Below are 20,849 nucleotides of genomic sequence, written 5' to 3' on the forward strand. Positions count from 1 at the left end.
CATTTCTATACTATTTAAAAACTCTCAAATGCTACAGTGCCTTCAAAAAGTATTCATACATATATATACAGTGGGGAGAATAAGTATTTGATAACCTGCAAAATTGGCAGTGTTTCCTACTTACAAAGCATATAATTTTTATAAAACAAAAATCCAGAAAATCATATTGTATGATTTTTAAGTCATTAATTTGCATTAAGGTTGTTCTGAGTGGAACCTGTCCAGTTAAACCGCTGTATGGTCTTGGCCACCGTGCTGCAGCTCAGTTTCAGGGTCTTGGCAATCTTCTTATAGCCCAGGCCATCTTTATGTAGAGCAACAATTATTTTTTGCAGAGTTCTTTGCCATGAGGTGCCATGTTGAACTTCCAGTGACCAGTCAGTATGAGAGCGATGACACCAAATTTAACACACCTGCTCCCCATTCACACCTGAAACCTTGTAACACTAACAAGTCACATGACACCGGGGAAGGAAAATGGCTAATTGGGCCCAATTTGGACATTTAGACATTAATCGCTGTGTGTCGAGTTATTTTGAGGGGAGAGCAAATTTACAAGCTGTACACTCACTGCTTTACATTGTAGCAAAGTGTCATATCTTCAGTGTTGTCACATGAAAAGATATACTCAAATATTTACAAAAATGTGAGGGGTGTACTCACTTTTGTGATATACTGTATACACACACACACACACATATATATATATATACACACACATATATATATATATATATATATACACACACATATATATATATATATACACATATATACACATACATACACATACACATACATACACATACACATACATACATATATATATATATATAGAGAGAGAGAGAGAGATATACATACATATACAGCCTGACCTGCTGAGGAGTGACGGACTCCATCCTAGCTGGAGGGGTGCTCTCATCTTATCTACCAACATAGACAGGGCTCTAACTCCTCTAGCTCCACAATGAAATAGGGTGCAGGCCAGGCAGCAGGCTGTTAGCCAGCCTGCCAGCATAGTGGAGTCTGCCACTAGCACAGTCAGTGTAGTCAGCTCAGCTATCACCATTGAGACTGTGTCTGTGCCTCGACCAAGGTTGGGCAAAACTAAACATGGCGGTGTTCGCCTTAGCAATCTCACTAGGATAAAGACCACCTCCATTCCTGTCATTATTGAAAGAGATCATGATACCTCACATCTCAAAATAGGGCTACTTAATGTTAGATCCCTTACTTCAAAGGCAATTATAGTCAATGAACTAATCACTGATCATAATCTTGATGTGATTGGCCTGACTGAAACATGGCTTAAGCCTGATGAATTTACTGTGTTAAATGAGGCCTCACCTCCTGGCTACACTAGTGACCATATCCCCGTGCATCCCGCAAAGGCAGAGGTGTTGCTAACATTTACGATAGCAAATTTCAATTTACAAAAAAAAAATGACGTTTTCGTCTTTTGAGCTTCTAGTCATGAAATCTATGCAGCCTACTCAATCACTTTTTATAGCTACTGTTTACAGGCCTCCTGGGCCATATACAGCGTTCCTCACTGAGTTCCCTGAATTCCTATCGGACCTTGTAGTCATAGCAGATAATATTCTAATCTTTGGTGACTTTAATATTCACATGGAAAAGTCCACAGACCCACTCCAAAAGGCTTTCGGAGCCATCATCGACTCAGTGGGTTTTGTCCAATATGTCTCTGGACCCACTCACTGTCACAGTCATACGCTGGACCTAGTTTTGTCCCATGGAATAAATGTTGTAGATCTTAAAGTTTTTCCTCAAAATCCAGGACTATCGGACCACCATTTTATTACGTTTGCAATTGCAACAAATAATCTGCTCAGACCCCAACCAAGGAACATCAAAAGTCGTGCTATAAATTCACAAACAACACAAAGATTCCTTGATGTCCTTCCAGATTCCCTCTGTCTACCCAAGGACGCCAAAAATCAGTTAACCACCTAACTGAGGAACTCAATTTAACCTTGCGCAATACCCTAGATGCAGTTGCACCCCTAAAAACTAAAAACATTTCTCATAAGAAACTAGCTCCCTGGTACACAGAAAATACCCGAGCTCTGAAGCAAGCTTCCAGAAAATTGGAACGGAAATGGCGCCACACCAAACTGGAAGTCTTCCGACTAGCTTGGAAAGACAGTACCGAAGAGCCCTTACTGCTGCTCGATCATCCTATTTTTCTAACTTAATTGAGGAAAATAATAACAATCCGAAATTCCTTTTTGATACTGTCGCAAAGCTAACTAAAAAGCAGCATTCCCCAAGAGAGGATGACTTTCACTTTAGCAGTGATAAATTCATGAACTTCTTTGAGGAAAAGATTATGATTATTAGAAAGCAAATTACGGACTCCTCTTTAAATCTGCGTATTCCTTCAAAGCTCAGTTGTCCTGAGTCTGAACAACTCTGCCAGGACCTAGGATCAAGAGAGACGCTCAAATGTTTTAGTACTATATCTCTTGACACAATGATGAAAATAATCATGGCCTCTAAACCTTCAAGCTGCATACTGGACCCTATTCCAACTAAACTACTGAAAGAGCTGCTTCCTGTGCTTGGCCCTCCTATGTTGAACATAATAAACGGCTCTCTATCCACCGGATGTGTACCAAACTCACTAAAAGTGGCAGTAATAAAGCCTCTCTTGAAAAAGCCAAACCTTGACCCAGAAAATATAAAAAACTATCGGCCTATATCGAATCTTCCATTCCTCTCAATATTTTTAGAAAAGGCTGTTGCGCAGCAACTCACTGCCTTCCTGAAGACAAACAATGTATACGAAATGCTTCAGTCTGGTTTTAGACCCCATCATAGCACTGAGACGGCACTTGTGAAGGTGGTAAATGACATTTTAATGGCATCGGACCGAGGCTCTGCATCTGTCCTCGTGCTCCTAGACCTTAGTGCTGCTTTTGATACCGTCGATCACCACATTCTTTTGGAGAGACTGGAAACCCAAATTGGTCTACACGGACAAGTTCTGGCCTGGTTTAGATCTTATCTGTCGGAAAGATATCAGTTTGTCTCTGTGAATGGTTTGTCCTCTGACAAATCAACTGTACATTTCGGTGTTCCTCAAGGTTCTGTTTTAGGACCACTATTGTTTTCACTATATATTTTACCTCTTGGGGATGTTATTCGAAAACATAATGTTAACTTTCACTGCTATGCGGATGACACACAGCTGTACACAGCTGTATTTCAATGAAACATGGTGAAGCCCCAAAATTGCCCTTGCTAGAAGCATGTGTTTCAGACATAAGGAAGTGGATGGCTGCAAACTTTCTACTTTTAAACTCGGACAAAACAGAGATGCTTGTTCTAGGTCCCAAGAAACAAAGAGATCTTCTGTTGAATCTGACAATTAATCTTAATGGTTGTACAGTCGTCTCAAATAAAACTGTGAAGGACCTCGGTGTTACTCTGGACCCTGATCTCTCTTTTGAAGAACATGTCAAGACCATTTCAAGGACAGCTTTTTTCCATCTACGTAACATTGCAAAAATCTGAAACTTTCTGTCCAAAAATGATGCAGAAAAATTAATCCATGCTTTTGTCACTTCTAGGTTAGACTACTGCAATGCTCTACTTTCCGGCTACCCGGATAAAGCACTAAATAAACTTCAGTTAGTGCTAAATACGGCTGCTAGAATCCTGACTAGAATCAAAAAATTTGATCATATTACTCCAGTGCTAGCCTCCCTACACTGGCTTCCTGTCAAAGCAAGGGCTGATTTCAAGATTTTACTGCTAACCTACAAAGCATTACATGGGCTTGCTCCTACCCATATCTCTGATTTGGTCCTGCCGTACATACCTACACGTACGCTACGGTCACAAGACGCAGGCCTCCTAATTGTCCCTAGAATTTCTAAGCAAACAGCTGGAGGCAGGGCTTTCTCCTATAGAGCTCCATTTTTATGGAACGGTCTGCCTACCCATGTCAGAGACGCAAACTCGGTCTCAACCTTTAAGTCTTTACTGAAGACTCATCTCTTCAGTGGGTCATATGATTGAGTGTAGTCTGGCCCAGGAGTGGGAAGGTGAACGGAAAGGCTCTGGAGCAATGAACCGCCCTTGCTGTCTCTGCCTGGCCGGTTCCCCTCTTTCCACTGGGATTCTCTGCCTCTAACCCTATTACAGGGGCTGAGTCACTGGCTTACTGGGGCTCTCTCATGCCGTCCCTGGAAGGGGTGCGTCACCTGAGTGGGTTGATTCACTGATGTGGTCATCCTGTCCCCTTGGGTTGTGCCATGGCGGAGATCTTTGTGGGCTATACTCAGCCTTGTCTCAGGATGGTAAGTTGGTGGTTGAAGATATCCCTCTAGTGGTGTGGGGGCTGTGCTTTGGCAAAGTGGGTGGGGTTATATCCTTCCTGTTTGGCCCTGTCCGGGGGTGTCCTCGGATGGGCCCACAGTGTCCCCTGACCCCTCCTGTCTCAGCCTCCAGTATTTATGCTGCAGTAGTTTATGTGTCGGGGGGCTGGGGTCAGTTTGTTATATCTGGAGTACTTCTCCTGTCCTATTCGGTGTCCTGTGTGAATCTAAGTGTGCGTTCTCTAATTCTCTCCTTCTCTCTTTCTTTCTCTCTCTCGGAGGACCTGAGCCCTAGGACCATGCCCCAGGACTACCTGACATGATGACTCCTTGCTGTCCCCAATCCACCTGGCCGTGCTGCTGCTCCAGTTTCAACTGTTCTGCCTTATTATTATTCGACCATGCTGGTCATTTATGAACATTTGAACATCTTGGCCATATTCTGTTATAATCTCCACCCGACACAGCCAGAAGAGGACTGGCCACCCCACATAGCCTGGTTCCTCTCTAGGTTTCTTCCTAGGTTTTGGCCTTTCTAGGGAGTTTTTCCTAGCCACCGTACTTCTACACCTGCATTGCTTGCTGTTTGGGGTTTTAGGCTGAGTTTCTGTACAGCACTTTGAGATATCAGCGGATGTACAAAGGGCTATATAAATACATTTGATTTGATTTGAGTGGGGCAAAAAGTATTTAGTCAGCCACCAATTGTGCAAGTTCTCCCACTTAAAAAGATGAGAGAGCCCTGTAATTTTCATCATAGGTACACTTCAACTATGACAGACAAAATGAGAAGAAAAAACATGTATGTATTTGGGAGTAACTACGATGTTGTTGATCCATCCTCAGTTTTCTCCTATCACAGCCATTAAACTCTAACTATTTTAAAGTCACCATGGTGAAATCCCTAATTGGTTTCCTTCCTTTCCAGCAACTTGAGTTAGGAAGGACACCTGTATATTTGTAGTGACTGGCTGTATTGATACGCCATCTAAAGTGTAAATAATAACTTCACCATGCTCTAAGGGATATTCAAGGTCAGTTTTTTTTAAACGCATCTACCAATAGGTGCCCTTCTATGCGAGGCATTGGAAAACATCTCTGGTCTTTGTGGTTGAAATTTACTGCAGGACTGAGGGACCTTACAGATAATTGTTTATGTGGGGTACAGTAAGTACACTTATGAGTCCATGAAACTTGTTAATGTGACTTGTTAAGCACATTTTTACTCCTGAAGTTATTTAGGCTAGCCATAACAAAGGGGCTGAATACTTATTGACTGAAGAAATTTCAGCGTTACATTTTTTATTAATTTGTAAACATTTAGAAAAACATAATTCCCCATAATTATGGGGTATTGTGTTCGGGCAGTGACAACATTTTTTAAAACGTTTAATTCAGGCTGTAACAAAACAAAATGTCAAAAAAGGTGTGTGAATACTTTCTGAAGACACTGCATTAGGAGAACAGCAGAAACAAGCAAAAATGACCCCAGCCATTATCACATTGGTTGCTGTTGCTTCATTCACCTCAGGTGGTTCTGGAGCTCGGTCCTCATATGTAGCTACAGCCCTGGCGAGCGTCTGGATGGATACTACTACAGTATGTGTGAATGAGCAGTCAGTGTGAAATCTGCCTAACTTACAGCTCTGTTTTCTCCCTTGTCATGTGACCACATAGGCATTAGACCAGGGCTAGAATGTGGCGTCCCACAGTGCTGGTGGGCATGATGGGAACAGTGTGGGGGCAGGACGGACACTGTGAGGGGTAGGAGGGGAGTGGAGGTTTGGTCCTCTGCCAGGGAGGTATAAAGATCCAGTTTGTCAAGGCTTTGGCACTTCCCTCTTGCCTGGACACAGGCTAAGTCAACAGGCTGTCAGAGGGGAGCAACAGCTTACTGCTATACCAACATATCTCTCCCTATCTCCCTCTCTCTCTATTTCCCCTCTCCCGCTCGTATAAATCTCTCTTTCTCCCTCTTTACTACCCTCTCCCTCTGAGGTGTTTTTCTAAATGAACCCATAAGAGAGCAAGCCACCCAGAATTAGAAGGATACGACGATGCTGCTCTCAGACACAGATGTGTAAAAGGAAACCACCATGGCGGCAGCATACTGCATGTGTGTGTGTGGGACCCCCTGTCATATATTCCAACCTGCTTGTTAAGTGAGCCTGCTTACCTCTGTTATTACAGCAGCAGCAGGACCACAGAGCCCCTCTATTACTGCTGCAAACAGACCTGCCACATGCCAATATACATTCTGTATCAGCCCAGTGTGTGTGTGTACATAGCATACTACATACAATTCATGCATGCACCTCCTACACTACCTTTCAAAAGTTTGGGGTCACTTAGAAATGTCCATGTTTTTGAAAGAAAAGCACATTTTTTTGTCCATTAAAATGACATCAAATTGATCCGAAATACAGTGTAGACATTGTTAATATTGTAAATGAATATTGTAGCTGGAAACGGCAGATTTTTTATGGAATATCTACATAGACGTACAAAGGCCCAATATCAGCAACCATCAATCCTGTGTTCCAAAGGCACGTTGTGTTAGCTAATCCAAGTTTCTAATTTTAAATGGCTAATTGATCATTAGAAAACCCTTTTGCAATTATGTTAGCACAGCTGAAAACTGTGGTTCTGATTAAAAAATAAGTAAAACTGGCCTTCTTCAGACTAGTTGAGTATCTGGAGCATCAGCATTTGTGGGTTCGATTACAGGCTCATAATGGCCGGAATCAAATAACTTTCTCCTGAAACGTGTCAGTCTATTGTTGCTTCTGAGAAATGAAGGCTATTCCATGCGAGAATTTCCAAGAAACTGAAGATCTCGTATAACGCTGTGTACTACTCCCTCCACAGAACAGCGCAAACTGGCTTGAACCAAAATAGAAAGAGGAGTGGGAGGCCCCGGTGCACAACTGAGCAAGAGGACCAGTACATTAGTGTGTCTAGTTTGAGAAACAGATGCCTCACAAGTCCTCAACTGGCAGCTTCATTAAATAGTATCCGCAAAACATCAGTCTCAACGTCAACAGTGAAGAGGCAACTCCGGGATGCTCCGACTCCGAGTTGCAAAGAAAAAGCCATATCTCAGACTGGCCAATAAAAATAAAAGATTAAGATGGGCAAAAGAACACAGACACTGGCCAGAGGAAGATTGGGAAAAAGTATTATGGACAGACGAATCTAAGTTTGAGGTGTTCGGATCACAAAGAACAACATTCGTGAGACGCAGAAAAAATGAAAAGATGTTAGAGGGGTGCTTGACGCCATCTGTCAAGCATGGTGGAGGCAATGTGATGGTCTGGGGGTGCTTTGGTGGTGGTAAAGTGGGAGATTTTTACAGGGTAAAAGGGATCTTGAAGAAGGAAGGTTATCACTCCATTTTGCAACGCCATGCCATACCCTGTGTATACCACGGCGTTTAATTGGAGCCAATTTCCTCCTACAACAGGACAATGACCCAAAGCACAGCTCCAAACTATGCAATAACTATTTAGGGAAGAAGCAGTCAGCTGGTATTATGTCTATAATGGAGTGGCCAGCAGTCACCAGATCTCAACCGTATTGAGCTGTTGTGGGAGCAACTTGACTGTATGGTACGTAAGAAGTGCCCATCAAGCCAACCCAATTTGTGGAAGGTCCTTCACTAAGCATGTGTTATAATCTCTTCAGATTACCTCAACAAATTGACAACTAGAATGCCAAAAGTCTGCAAGGCTGTAATTGCTACAAATTTAGGATTTTTTTGGACGAAAGCAAAGTTTGAAGGACACAATTATTATTTAAATTAAAAATCATTATTTATAACCTTGTCAACGTCTTGACTATATTTTCTATTCATTTTGCAACTCATTTCATGTATGTTCTCATGGAAAACAAGGACATTTCTAAGTGACCCCAAACTTTGAACAGTACTGTAAATGAATCAAATTGGAGTTTGAGTGTACAGTATGTGTATGTTATGAGTACATCTAGTAGTACATCTAGTATGTTTACCGTCCACTTCAGACCCCTTTAACTGGCACAACAAGAAAAAAGATATCAGAATCTGCTAAATATGTTTTAGCCTCAGTATAGGCCATAAATGAAGAATTTGTTTGCAGTAATTACACTTTGATAAATAATACATTGCAAACATCTCAACCAGCCAGTTAAGTTGCTCAATTAGAGTAAACACATTTTGCATTGGAATATGCAGACTTTTTAAATCATTCAAAAAATTATATATGCGTCATTCACTTATATATTTCTTATTTTTATTGAACCTTTATTTAACTAGGCAAGTCAGTTAAGAACACATTCTTATTTACAATGACGGCCTCCCGGGGAATTCTGCCTTATTCAGGGGCAGAATGACAGATTTTTACCTTGTCAGCTCGGGGATTCGATCTAGCAACCTATCGATTACTGGCCCAACGCTCTAACCACGAGGCTACCTGCCGCCCCATAATGGAAGATAGTTAAATGAGGACTGATATCAAATATTAATCAAATATTATACAATTGTGTGTAAAAAAAAAAAGAATATTCAAATGCGTGTAAATTAATGCATTTACAGTTTATTTGCTTAGAATACCATTAAAATGACATGTACTGAATGACATTGTGAAACATATTGAAGAGAACAGTAAATAATTACGTGGATTTGAAAGGAGTTTTGTATTTCCACAGACAAGAAGTCCGATAATAATATTTCTCCTTTGTCCATTATCACTACACTAGCTTTGACTAAAGGGCATTCCTTTATTGGGAAACTCAACCACCTGGTACACCATATTTTTCAAGAGTATCTAACATTGTAAAACAACATATTAGTCTAAAATTCATCCTTTAATCTTAAATTATGTTCTAAAGGTCAACAACATTTTACAAACTTGTTATTTCTCATTTTATACACAATTAGTATAAAAGATGTGTGGTAAATGAGGTTCGGTTTTGCTAATCGTTGAATGTGTATTTACAAAAATACGGGAGTCCGATAATGAAAACCACTTAATAATTTTATTAAATTGCATTGGTTGAGATGATCAAATATTCCAAACAAAATTCATATATTCAATTTGACTGAAAATCGGTTGTCAAAATTAGCTCAACTTCCCGGTTGAGCTGCCTGTTAAAGGGTTAACAAACAACAAAGGTATTCAAGAGCTGTATGTGTGTGTGGTGTGTGTGTGTGTGTGTGTGTGTGTGTGTGTGTGTGTGTGTGTCAGAAAGCCAACATGTGGTTCAGATTCCCTCTGTGGCCACATGGGCAAATAAACACAGACGCAGTGACCACAGCTCTCTGTAGGTGGCGCTGTGTCTCTTTGTTGAAACAGCAGGACACTGCACTCTCCACCCCCCCTCTCTCTATCACTCATTCTCTCTATCAACATATTGTCATTTTTCCCTCAATGCCATGCCTTCCAAATTCTGAGTTTGACTATATATTATAATAACGTAATTATGTGTTTACTCACAGCAATCATTTCCCCTCTGTTATTAATTATTCAGCCATAGATCAGACAGTGTCTGTGCATTCTGTGGCATCTTGATTTGGGAGAGAAAGTAAGAGAATATACATGCATTTAGATATAGTGAGTGTGGTCATTGTATGTCCGTGTATAATGGTTGATGTGTCCTGGCCCTTCCTTACCCAGACACATCTTGATTGGCAGGTTTTCCTTGCTGGCGGCCTCCACCAGCTGTCTACGAACCTCCATCACAGCCTCCTTCTGCTTACTGGCCAGCATCGTTTCCATTAGCAATCAGGCTTTGGACGACCTAAGAGGTAGAGGGCAGACACACATCAGTAAGGTCACCCAGCTTCTACTGGAAAAATACTCTCAACATGTCTATTGCCACACAGAGGTTAACACAAATACCGGTAAACAGACACACGCATACATATGTACTACCTGCATTTACCCTTTTTTGCACTGGACTCTACACACACACACACACACACACACACACACACACACACACACACACACACACACACACACACACACAGAACATTGACTCTGTACTGGTACTCCCTGCATAGAGCCAAGTTAGTTTTACTTGTTATTGTTATTCACTGTGTAATTATTCCTCCTGCCACTATTTAATTGTGTATCTTTAACTCTGCATTTTAGAAAAGTGACCCTTAAGTAAGCATTTCACTGTTAGTCTACACCGGTTGTTTAAGAAGCATGTGACAAATACAATTTGATTTGAAAGACTCTCTCACTCTCTTATGTACACACACACACACACGCACACACATGCACGCACGCATACCATGAATATGACCGAGTGCTTGTCCTGTAGGTTGGGGATCCTGGCAGTGGAGTCTGCTGAGGGGAGGAAGGCTCATAAAAATGGCTGGAATGGTTTCCATGTGGTTGATACCACTCCATTCCAGCCATTGATACCATTCCATTGACTCCATTCTAGCCATTATTATGAGCCGTCCTCCCCTCAGCAGCCTCCACTGGATGCTGGGTACTAAGGGGGCGTTCACTCCCCTGTTGCACCACTCGCAGGAAAAAACACAAATTAGCGGGAACATCAGGAACTTTCCCAACATCCCTAAACGCTGCCGATGTGTCAACATTCCCCGGAGCAGTCTTTCCCAACATCCCCAGAACCTCTCAAAACCACAACCTGGACCGAGGGGCTATCTGTAGCTCCCCCATAACCTTTCCCTCTATTTCCACCAGGTCAAGAAGAAGAACTGTTATCATCTGCCATAAGCAGTAACGTGAGCTTCAAGCGTTTCCCCGGAAAAACCCAAAAGGTTGTTGCGAACGCATCTCACTATCATGACACTGTGTCTTATACAGGGTGCTCTGCAACGGAAACAACGTCATATTTCATCTCTCTATTTCTCCCTCTCGCCGTCTTTAAGAGACGTGTCAGTGTTTGGTTCTATAAAAAGGCCACCAAACGCCATGGCAGAGCCTCGGCACTGTTCTGTTGGGTTTGTCCCCAGTGTGTCTGCGACCTTCAGTCGGGCGTGTGCATACTTCTGATGAGCATGTGAACACCAGAGAGGGAGGAGTTCGGGGACTAACTCAGGACTAAAGACAGGAAACAACAATGTTAGAAAGGTTAGATCCTTTATATGCTGATAGAAGGAGGAAGGAGAGAGGAAGAGAGAGAAAGAAAGAACCAAAGAAGGGGGGAGGTTTGCTGACACGGATCCCAAATGTTAAAATCTACTCTGTTTTTCTTTTTCGTCTCTTTTTTCTCACTCCTTTTCCTCTCTCGATCTCTCTCTCTCTCCGTCTAACTGCTGCCATGTGTTTAATATCAGATGGAATCGGTTCCAGAGCGAGCCTGGGCCTGGACTGGGGCTGGATGGGGAGAAAGAGGGGCTCACATTGGGCCGCATGCCATCTTCACACAGAAAATGAGACACAAAGACAAGAGAACAGAGCTCGACTGAACCAGAGACACTGCTCTTCCACAAAGAGAACAGCTATAATGGAATATTAGAAGTCCCACAGCCAGATAAACGTTTGGTTTACTTCACTGTCACTATGATGATGAATGTGGGTGGGAAGAATTTTAAAAACGTTCAACAAACTTTCTGAAAAGCATGACCGAGAAATTGGTGTCATTTATCGAGTATTTTCCTCAGGAAGACACACATCATGGGCTTAGCTGTGTGCTGAGGCGGAGGGGCTGTAATGATTAAGCATGTCGTAAGCGGACACATAGTTAGCGTGATTAAAATGCCAGGGCTGTGACCTGGCCATATGTGTGTATGCATGCTTGTGTGTGGGTCCTAATGTGTACCGTTTGTGTAAGTGTGTGTGTGAGATAGAGAGAGTGAGAGAGATTTAGAGAGAGTGAGAGAGTTAGAGGGAGAGATAGAGAGTTAGAGAGAGAGAGCACATAAGCCTGTATTTCCTTGTTGGTTCCAGGAAGACAAGAGTTCTTATAAAGGGGTAGAAAGAGGGGGGGTTGAGGAGGTATGGTTGTAATTTGCCCCCCCTCCCCCCTCTCTGCCCCACTCCCCTGGTGTTTTCCCCAGGCCGTTTGGTCAGACGGGGGCGGGGGTGAGGTTTTTACTGGCAGGGTGTGAGACAAGGCTCCATAACCAGCCAGTCTTGTTGAGTAACTGCTCTACTATGGACAGGGTGCTGGGGGCCATGGAGTGCGTGTGTCTGACCTCCTGCGTGTGTGTGTGTGTGTGTGTGTGTGTGTGAACTCCAGTGTGGCTCTCTGCTAGAAGTGGCTATTCTAAACCTTAAGGGGGCACTCTTGCCCCTCCTGTGGACTGTGTACCCCTGCTGACTTGCCCAGTCAGTCTGAATGGATAAACAATGTGTGGGTGTGTCTACATGTGTGTGTGTGTCTCCAAACTAAATTCCACCAGATGTGTAATGACTGTTATGCCATTAAGAGATAGGCATGAGTTAACGTATCCACACACAAACAATGCACGCAACACACACACACACACACACACACACACACACACACACACACACAACCTATTTACTATTCAATTCAAGGGGCTTTATTGGAATGGGAAACATATGTTAACATTGCCAAAGCAAGTGAAGTAGATAATGTACAAAAGTGAAATAAACAATAAAATTGAACAGTAAACATTACACTCACAGAAGTTCCAAAAGAATAAAGACATTACAAATGTCATATTATGTATATATACAGTGCTGTAACGATGTGCAAATGGTTAAAGTACAAAAGGGAAAATAAATCAACATAAATATGGGTTGTATTTCCAATGGTGTTGGTTCTTCACTGGTTGCCCTTTTCTTGTGGCAACAGTTAATAGTGAATAGGTCTGAGGGTGGAGGAGTGGTTCCTGGAAGCTTGTGACGCAGCAGTAAAGAATGGGTCTGACCATTTGGGTCCAAGTCTAGTAGTCACGCATTCAGACACATAGACCCACTTAATATATAACAGGTAGGTGTATGCTTTTGAAGTGGTTCAGAAATGAGGTAGATTTCCAACAGTTTCCACGGCCTGTTTGTAGAATAACTTTAGTCCTAATCAAAGTCTCTATCAAATGGAATGGACCCCAAAACCAGATTCTGGCTCCACCCAGCACACATAGGAACACAATACAGAAACCTAGCAATAAAACCATTGACAGGAAGGCACAGCCTCTTAGCAGGACAGGATCTCCTTCTAAAAGTCTGTAGTGAGTAGAGGATAAATGATTCACTTGACCAGAGAGACTACTCAAAAAGTCAGGCAACAGCTCTGCATCCCCAGTTAGCCAAGTACATCAAATACAGAATGAAATACAATCAGGACATGCCTCAAAGAGAAGCAGAGCAGCTGATGCAGAAGTTATCAGGGTAGCATTTGGCTAATCTAATCATTGACAGCCTTTGCTATTGGAAGTTGTATTAGATACTGTTGTCAGTCACACAGCCAGAGGATGCAGTTAGCAGCCAAAAGATGAGCAACAAGCTAACAAACTAATTTGCTCGCGAAGAGCCAGCCACAGACCTTGACCATTCCACAGCGAGTGGAGTGTGTCTTTCTGTGCCCAGTGTGCGTTACCGGGGAAGTGTTACACAGAGAGAAGAACGCTGTGTATTTCCTGTCAACACACCAGAATACCACAGGACATCAGGCCTCTCTGGTCTGGTTTGTCCGTCCTGGCAGGAGAGACCACAAACTGGATTGATAACAGAACCAGAGGAGAGAGAGACAGGGAAAGAGAGAGGGGGCAGAGCAGAAGAGGAATGGTTCAAATGGATATTAAAAGGGGGATGATGAGACAAGGCAAAGGGAGGAAGATGGAGACGTCAATAAGAGGAATCCAAGTAGAGTGAATCTGCTTATCTCTCCGTCCCTCCCTCCTCATGTGTCATGTTAGCTTACTCCACTTCAAATGCTGGCTGGCAGCAGGGGCTCTTTGAAGGGCTAGCACCAGGGAGGAAGGAGAGGGAGGAGACATCTAGAGGGTGATGAAAAGAGTAGTCTTTTGAAATATACTTTCATAACAAATCAGCCCTGAGATTTAATCTAACAAATCACAGCACAGATGCAGAATTATCTACCAATCAGTGTTTTATCACTAAAAAATATATTTTTGGAGCCTCTATAAACTCAAATAATTGACGACAATATTTTGTATTATTTCAGAGATACGTCTTTTATAACCGGTCTTCATGATTTCAGTCTTCAAAATAAATTGTTGGCTTAGAAGGGCTGGGAACAAAACAGAACAGTCCGAGCAGCTGATAAATAACTCCGTTCTGGTTAGAGGAATCTATTGGAAGAATGACAAGAGACTCAAGGCCTCACAATGGGATGTCCTAATCGTCTTCTACACAACAGTGGTAGCAGAGGAGAAGAAGTGAGGAGGAAGACATTGAATAAATGGATGGAAAGCTCACAGCTGTATCACGATACAAGCTGGGACAGGTGTTTCCCTCCAAATTCCTTATCAGATTCAGGACATGATAGTGCTGTTTTCTGAGGGGGCACTTCCTCTTCCTGTGACATATGAGAGAACCAACCCTCCACCTCCTTCTGCTCTGCTCCAACTCTGTTCTATTTCTGACCACTACACTGGCCACTTGTTACAGGACTGGCCTCTGTCAGCTCTATATCACTGGGAGAAGGCGATACTCCTCGTCTCTCATTCTTAAGATAGGAAATGAAGCGCAGGTAAGATTTGGAGTCCAATAGGGTGGAGCACAATTGGACCAGCGTTGTCCGGGTTAGGGTTTGGCCGGGGTAGGCCGTCATTGCAAATAAGAATTTGTTCTTAAAACTGACATGCCTAGTTAAATAAAGGTTAAATAAAAAAAAGATGTCTGGGCCCTCCAGCACACGTGGTAGGAGATACACGCCAATCATCGACTTCAACATACCTATGAGACTCTCCTCTGTAGTCGTGTTATGTTGCATGCTAATTATTAGCCAGCCCCAAACTGGATTAGTGAGCTCCCTATAGCTGGCCCTGACCCAGCTCTATGAGTTTTAGGGGATCAGATGTGGAGCAGGGTTAAAAATCAGGCCTGTAGGGACAACAGGAAGACCCCCCCCAGAGACTCTTTCTCACTACAATCCAGTGGTCAACATTGCTTCGGCTTCTCCTCCTCATATAGCTTGCTGCTCAAATAAATCCACAACTCATACAAGAATAATAACACACCCTTAGGAAAATAAGCCTTGCTGGGTGTGTGTGATGGAGCTGAACAATATAGTTTTGACAGGCTCAGAAGTAGCAAAGATGTCACTATAGGAAACCCAGATGATGGGTGTGGCCAGATGATGGGTGTAGCCTTTTAACTCACAGTGGGGTAAGCTACACAGGCCATAGCCATGTCTCTCCTTTCATTATTATTTGTTCTTCCTCTCCGCACACTTTCCTATCCCTGTTCTTACTTACTCTCTTCCCATGTCTTTCACATGCAGCTGCCACAGAAATAATTGTGTGTTTTCTTTCTTTTCACTCTCTTCTTTCCCAGCCCGTACAGAAATAGGTGTGTTTTCCCTCTTTCCTGTTGGCAGGCAGAGTCTGGTCTGCTGGTCTAGAGATGAGGAGGTGGCAGACTCATTGTGTTTTCTCACGGCAGGGTGCGGTTGGGTGCTTTTTTTCTGAGGCTTGTCTCAAGGCTCGGCAGCACTTGGACCAGAACCAGAACATCTTGGCCACCCGCACAGACCTCTCCCTCTACCCGCCTGTCTGCCCACCACAGGACCAGGGTCCAGGTTACCAAGTTAGTGGTTGATGGTTTCAGTCTGAGACAGTCGGGGGAAATATAGCTCCCTGGGCCAAGAGGGTTCATATGTCCCATAGAGGATCAAAGAGCATCAACGTGAATACCAGCCAAGCACAGCACATTACACAGGGTGGCCTGGAGGGTACCTCACCTCTCACACAAATGCACACACAGTTGCACACGCACAAATCTCACCAGCACAAACACTCTGTCATCATCACACACTCTCGGGTCATTCCACCTTAAAAAGCACAAGAAAGAGTTTTGGGCTTGTAGGAAAAATCTTCATATGAGAATTGTACGATAATGATAGACCTCTCAGCGAGCTGTCATTTGTTGGACTATTCAAAGATTTGGGTTGAAGCATTAGGTTGCTTAGAGAAGGACAAAGTTAATTGCTTTCATGAAGGACTGGCTTGACTTGTGAGGATGATCACACAATTTTTTTTCGTCATGCTTAAAAGCTTTTGGTTTTCTACCCAAAGTAAGTAAGAAAATGTTGTGATCCATTTAATAAACACAAAAGACCAGCAAAATGGATAAAAGGTTGTGACAATAGCAGGAACAACGGCATCTAGTGTGCAAAACCTGGTACTTCCACACTAATTGATTGTGAAAATGCAAGAGACTTCAATGGCTAATTTCTCTGAATGGGGGGGACGACAATCACCAGATTTACAGGGAATAGATTACATAGGATGAAGAAGCAATACTCCAATACTGAAGCTCCATACTACTTGTCAGACATAGAACTCAGGCTAGGGTTAGGGTTGAGATTTCATGTCAGACTCTCCCAATTGTAGTACTGCCTGGAGGTATCACACTGCGCTGCTCGTTCACACTGCTTGTTCACGCTGCCCATTGGGGTAAGTGTTTTGGCTCACTGCCCTGCAATTTACTGCTTGTTTCTACAGCACCAACTTGCAAGTTGGTAAACTCCCGCATGTATAGTGTATGTGCAGCCAGGATCCATACAGTGAGCAAGTCCTCCGCTTTCTCTGTTTTCCGTACTGATGTGTGACTCGGGTGTGTGTTTCTTGTGTGGGCTGTATTTACGAACTCACTGGAGCTCATAGCCCACTAGTAAATTCCTGACAAGAAGAGAGACACGGAAGCCCAGCTAGCCTAGCTAGCCTGTAGTTTCAAATGGAGGTAGCTAACGAACGTTTTCAACACTGCAGGATCTGTGTTTATTTTGCTCTATTCTGGGAAAATTTGGACTGTCTGGACATTCAATGTAGCAACTGTTGGCTTGCAGAGGACTACAGGGGCAAAGTGGCTACTCTTAGCAAACAAGTATAGAATTTACACACGCTACTAGGGAATCCACACCTGCCTACTTTCTCTTTCTCTTCTACTCCAATAGCTGGATGCCGCTGTCCCGTCTCTCCACAGTCGACTGGCCGGTGCTCTGCAGGGATCCCTCCCCGAAGGGGTCCCCCTTCCCTGAAGAGTGGAGTTAGCAGGATGCTTCTGGATGACTTAGTGGATGTTCCTATTCTTGACCCTACCAACCAGCCATGAAGGCACGTCAGTCGCCGTGGAAGTTGAAAGCAGCAGCCTTTGGCAATAGGGGCCTCGCTTGCTGTGGTAAGCCTGGACTGGACACAGACTTCTTCACTGGGGCCTTCCGCTTCGTGATCGGATTCGGAGGTACCTGCACCTTCGTCCTCGGTTCTGTCTCCCACTCCGGTGGCTTCTACCTCTGGTTTACATCTTCAGTGCTCGCCCCTGATAGGGCCATGATGATGTATGCGATTCCGGCCCCTGGCTCGAGTCCATCAGGCCCCACCTCCCATCGGTCCTCGAGGGATCTCCTAAACCACTTGAGGCAAGAAAATGCCGGATCTCCTCAACCATTTCACCAGCCATCATCATCGGCAGGGCCTAATATTGTGTATAAGAGGTCATACAGTAGGAATCACTACCAAACTTACTGTATGTTGAAGATGTAAATAATATTTGCTGGTATGTGGTATGTAACCAGGAGCAATCAGATGCTGCACTTGACACATTTATGAAATTGCTTATTCCAGTTGCTAATAAGCATGCAGCCATTAAGTAAATTACTGTAAACTGTTAAATCCCTGTGGATTGATGAGGAATTGAAAAATTGGATGGTTGAGAGGGATAAGGGAATATGAATGGCAAATAAGTCTGGCTGCACATCCGATTGGCAAATGTAATGCAAATAGAGATATTGTGACTAAACTTAACAAAAATAAGAAGAAACTGTACTATGAAACAAAATATAAATTATATAAAGAATGATAGTTAAAAGCTTTGGAGCACCTTTGGGGAAATGGGCAAATTTGGCTTAATTGTTCTTTGAATCAGATTGCTCATTCATCCCAAAACACCACTGATATTGCCAACTACTTTAATGACATGCCACCCACAAATTCTGAACCCACTGTCTACCTCCAAGACCAAATTATGATAGACAAGCATTGTAATTTTGAATTCCATAAAGTAAGTGTGGAAGAGGTGAAAGAAGAATTGTTGTGTATCAACAATGGCAAGGCACCTGGGTCGGACAACATGGATGGAAAATGACGGAGGATGATAGTGGAAGATATTGCCACTCCCATTTGCCATCTCTTCAAACTAAGCCTACAGGAAGTGTGTTCCCTCAGGCCTGGAGGGAAGCACAAGTCATTCCGCTACCCGAGAACATCAAAGCACCCTTTACTGGCTCAAACAGCCGACCAATAAGCCTGTTACCAACCCTTAGTAAATTTTAGGGAAAAAGTGTGTGTTTGACCAGATACAATGCTATTTCACAGCAAACAAATTAAGACAGCTTTTCAGTATGCTAATAGAGAAGGGCATTAAACATATAGGGCACTTAAAGTGGGTGGGGTTATATCCTTCCTGTTTGGCCCTGTCCGGGGGTGTCCTCGGATGGGGCCACAGTGTCTCCTGACCCCTCCTGTCTCAGCCTCCAGTATTTATGCTGCAGTAGTTTGTGTCGGGGGGCTGGGGTCAGTTTGTTATATCTGGAGTACTTCTCCTGTCCTACTCGGTGTCCTGTGTGAATCTAAGTGTGCGTTCTGTAATTCTCTCCTCCTCTCTTTCTTTCTCTCTCTCGGAGGACCTGAGCCCTAGGACCATGCCCCAGGACTACCTGACATGATGACACCTTGCTGTCCCCAGTCCACCTGACCGTGCTGCTGCTCCAGTTTCAACTGTTCTGCCTTATTATTATTCGACCATGCTGGTCATTTATGAACATTTGAACATCTTGGCCATGATCTGTTATAATCTCCACCCGACACAGCCAGAAGAGGACTGGCCACCCCACATAGCCTGGTTCCTCTCTAGGTTTCTTCCTAGGTTTTGGCCTTTCTAGGGAGTTTTTCCTAGCCACCGTGCTTCTACACCTGCATTGCTTGCTGTTTGGGGTTTTAGGCTGGGTTTCTGTACAGCACTTTGAGATATCAGCTGATGTACGAAAAGCTATATAAATCAATTTGATTTGATTTACACAAATGACTAATGATTGGCTGAGAGAAATTGATAATAAAATAACAATTGTTCGACTTCAGTGCAACTTTTGACATTATCGATCATAATCTGCTGCTGGAAAAACGTATGTGTTAGGGCTTCACATCCCTTTCTATATTGTGGATCGACATTTACCTGCCTAACAGGTAAATGTTTTTTTTCTTCTTTTTTATACCTTTATTTAACTGGGCAAGTCAGTTAAGAACAAATTCTTATTTTCAATGACGGCCTAGGAACGGTGGGTTTAACTGCCTTGTTCAAGGGCATAACAACTGATTTTTTCGATCAAGCAACCTTCGATCAAGCAACCTTTCGGTTACTAGTCCAACGCTCTAACCACTAGGCTACCTGCCGCCGCGCCCTTTAATGGAAGCCTCTCCAACATAATCCTGGTAGTCAGGCATTCCCCAGGGTAGGTGTCTAGGACCCTTACTTTTTTCAATCTTTACTAATGACCTGCCACTGTTTGAGTAAAGTCTGTGTGTATTGGCATCTATTGTATGCTGATGGCTCAACACTTGTCACGCCCTGGTCGAAGTATTTTGTGTTTATCTTCATGTATTGGGTCAGGCCAGGGTGTGGCATGGGGTTTTTGTATTGTGGTGTGTTTTGTCTTGGGGTTTTGGTGTTGGTATTGGGATTGTAGCTTAGTGGGGTATCTAGCAAAGTCTATGGCTGTCTGGAGTGGTTCTCAATCAGAGGCAGGTGTTTATCGTTGTCTCTGATTGGGAACCATATTTAGGCAGCCATATTCTTTGAGTTTGTCGTGGGTGATTGTCTTTGGTCCTGTCTCTGTGTTAGTTTACGCAAGTATAGGCTGTTTCGGTTTTCGTTACGTTATTTGTTTTATAGTGTTTGTATTTAGATTCGTGTTACGTTTGTTGAATAAACATGGATCGCAATCTACACGCTGCATTTTGGTCCGACTCTCCTTCACCACAAGAGAACCGTTACAGAATCACCCACCACCAACGGACCAAGCAGCGTGTCAACAGGCAGGAGCCACAGGAGAGGCAACAGAGGCAGCAGCAGCAGGAGCAGCAGCAGCAGCAGCTGCAGTGGGAGAGGCTGCACTACCTGGAGAAATGGACATGGGAGGACGAACTGGACGGTAAAGGACCCTGGGCTCAGCCTGGAGAATATCGCCGCCCCAAGGAAGAACTGGAGGCGGCGAAAGCTGAGAGGCGCAGGTATGAGGAGGCAGCACGGCGTAGCGGATGGAAGCCCGAGAGTCAGCCCCAAAAATTTATTGGGGGGGGGGCTCACAGGGAGTAGGGCTACGCTAGGTAGGAGACCT

The 20,849-nt window shown here is 43.5% G+C and overlaps 1 protein-coding gene across 3 annotated transcripts in view; it reads right to left on the reverse strand.

The window, feature by feature from the left end:
• Window positions 1-20,849, reverse strand: part of LOC112249076 (sec1 family domain-containing protein 2-like) — an 84,871-nt gene that overhangs the window by 50,794 nt on the left and 13,228 nt on the right. For all 3 annotated transcript variants that reach the window (XR_002953311.1, XM_024418718.1, XM_042320257.1), the window contains one exon: window positions 9,991-10,118. Coding sequence is in view for 2 of the 3 variants with exons in the window: in XM_024418718.1 (XP_024274486.1) it covers window positions 9,991-10,096 (106 nt within the window). In the remaining variant the exon portion in view is untranslated. The remainder of the gene's footprint in view (window positions 1-9,990; window positions 10,119-20,849) is intronic.

This window comes from Oncorhynchus tshawytscha, linkage group LG01, assembly GCF_018296145.1.
Source record: "Oncorhynchus tshawytscha isolate Ot180627B linkage group LG01, Otsh_v2.0, whole genome shotgun sequence".
Lineage (NCBI taxonomy): Eukaryota > Metazoa > Chordata > Actinopteri > Salmoniformes > Salmonidae > Oncorhynchus > Oncorhynchus tshawytscha.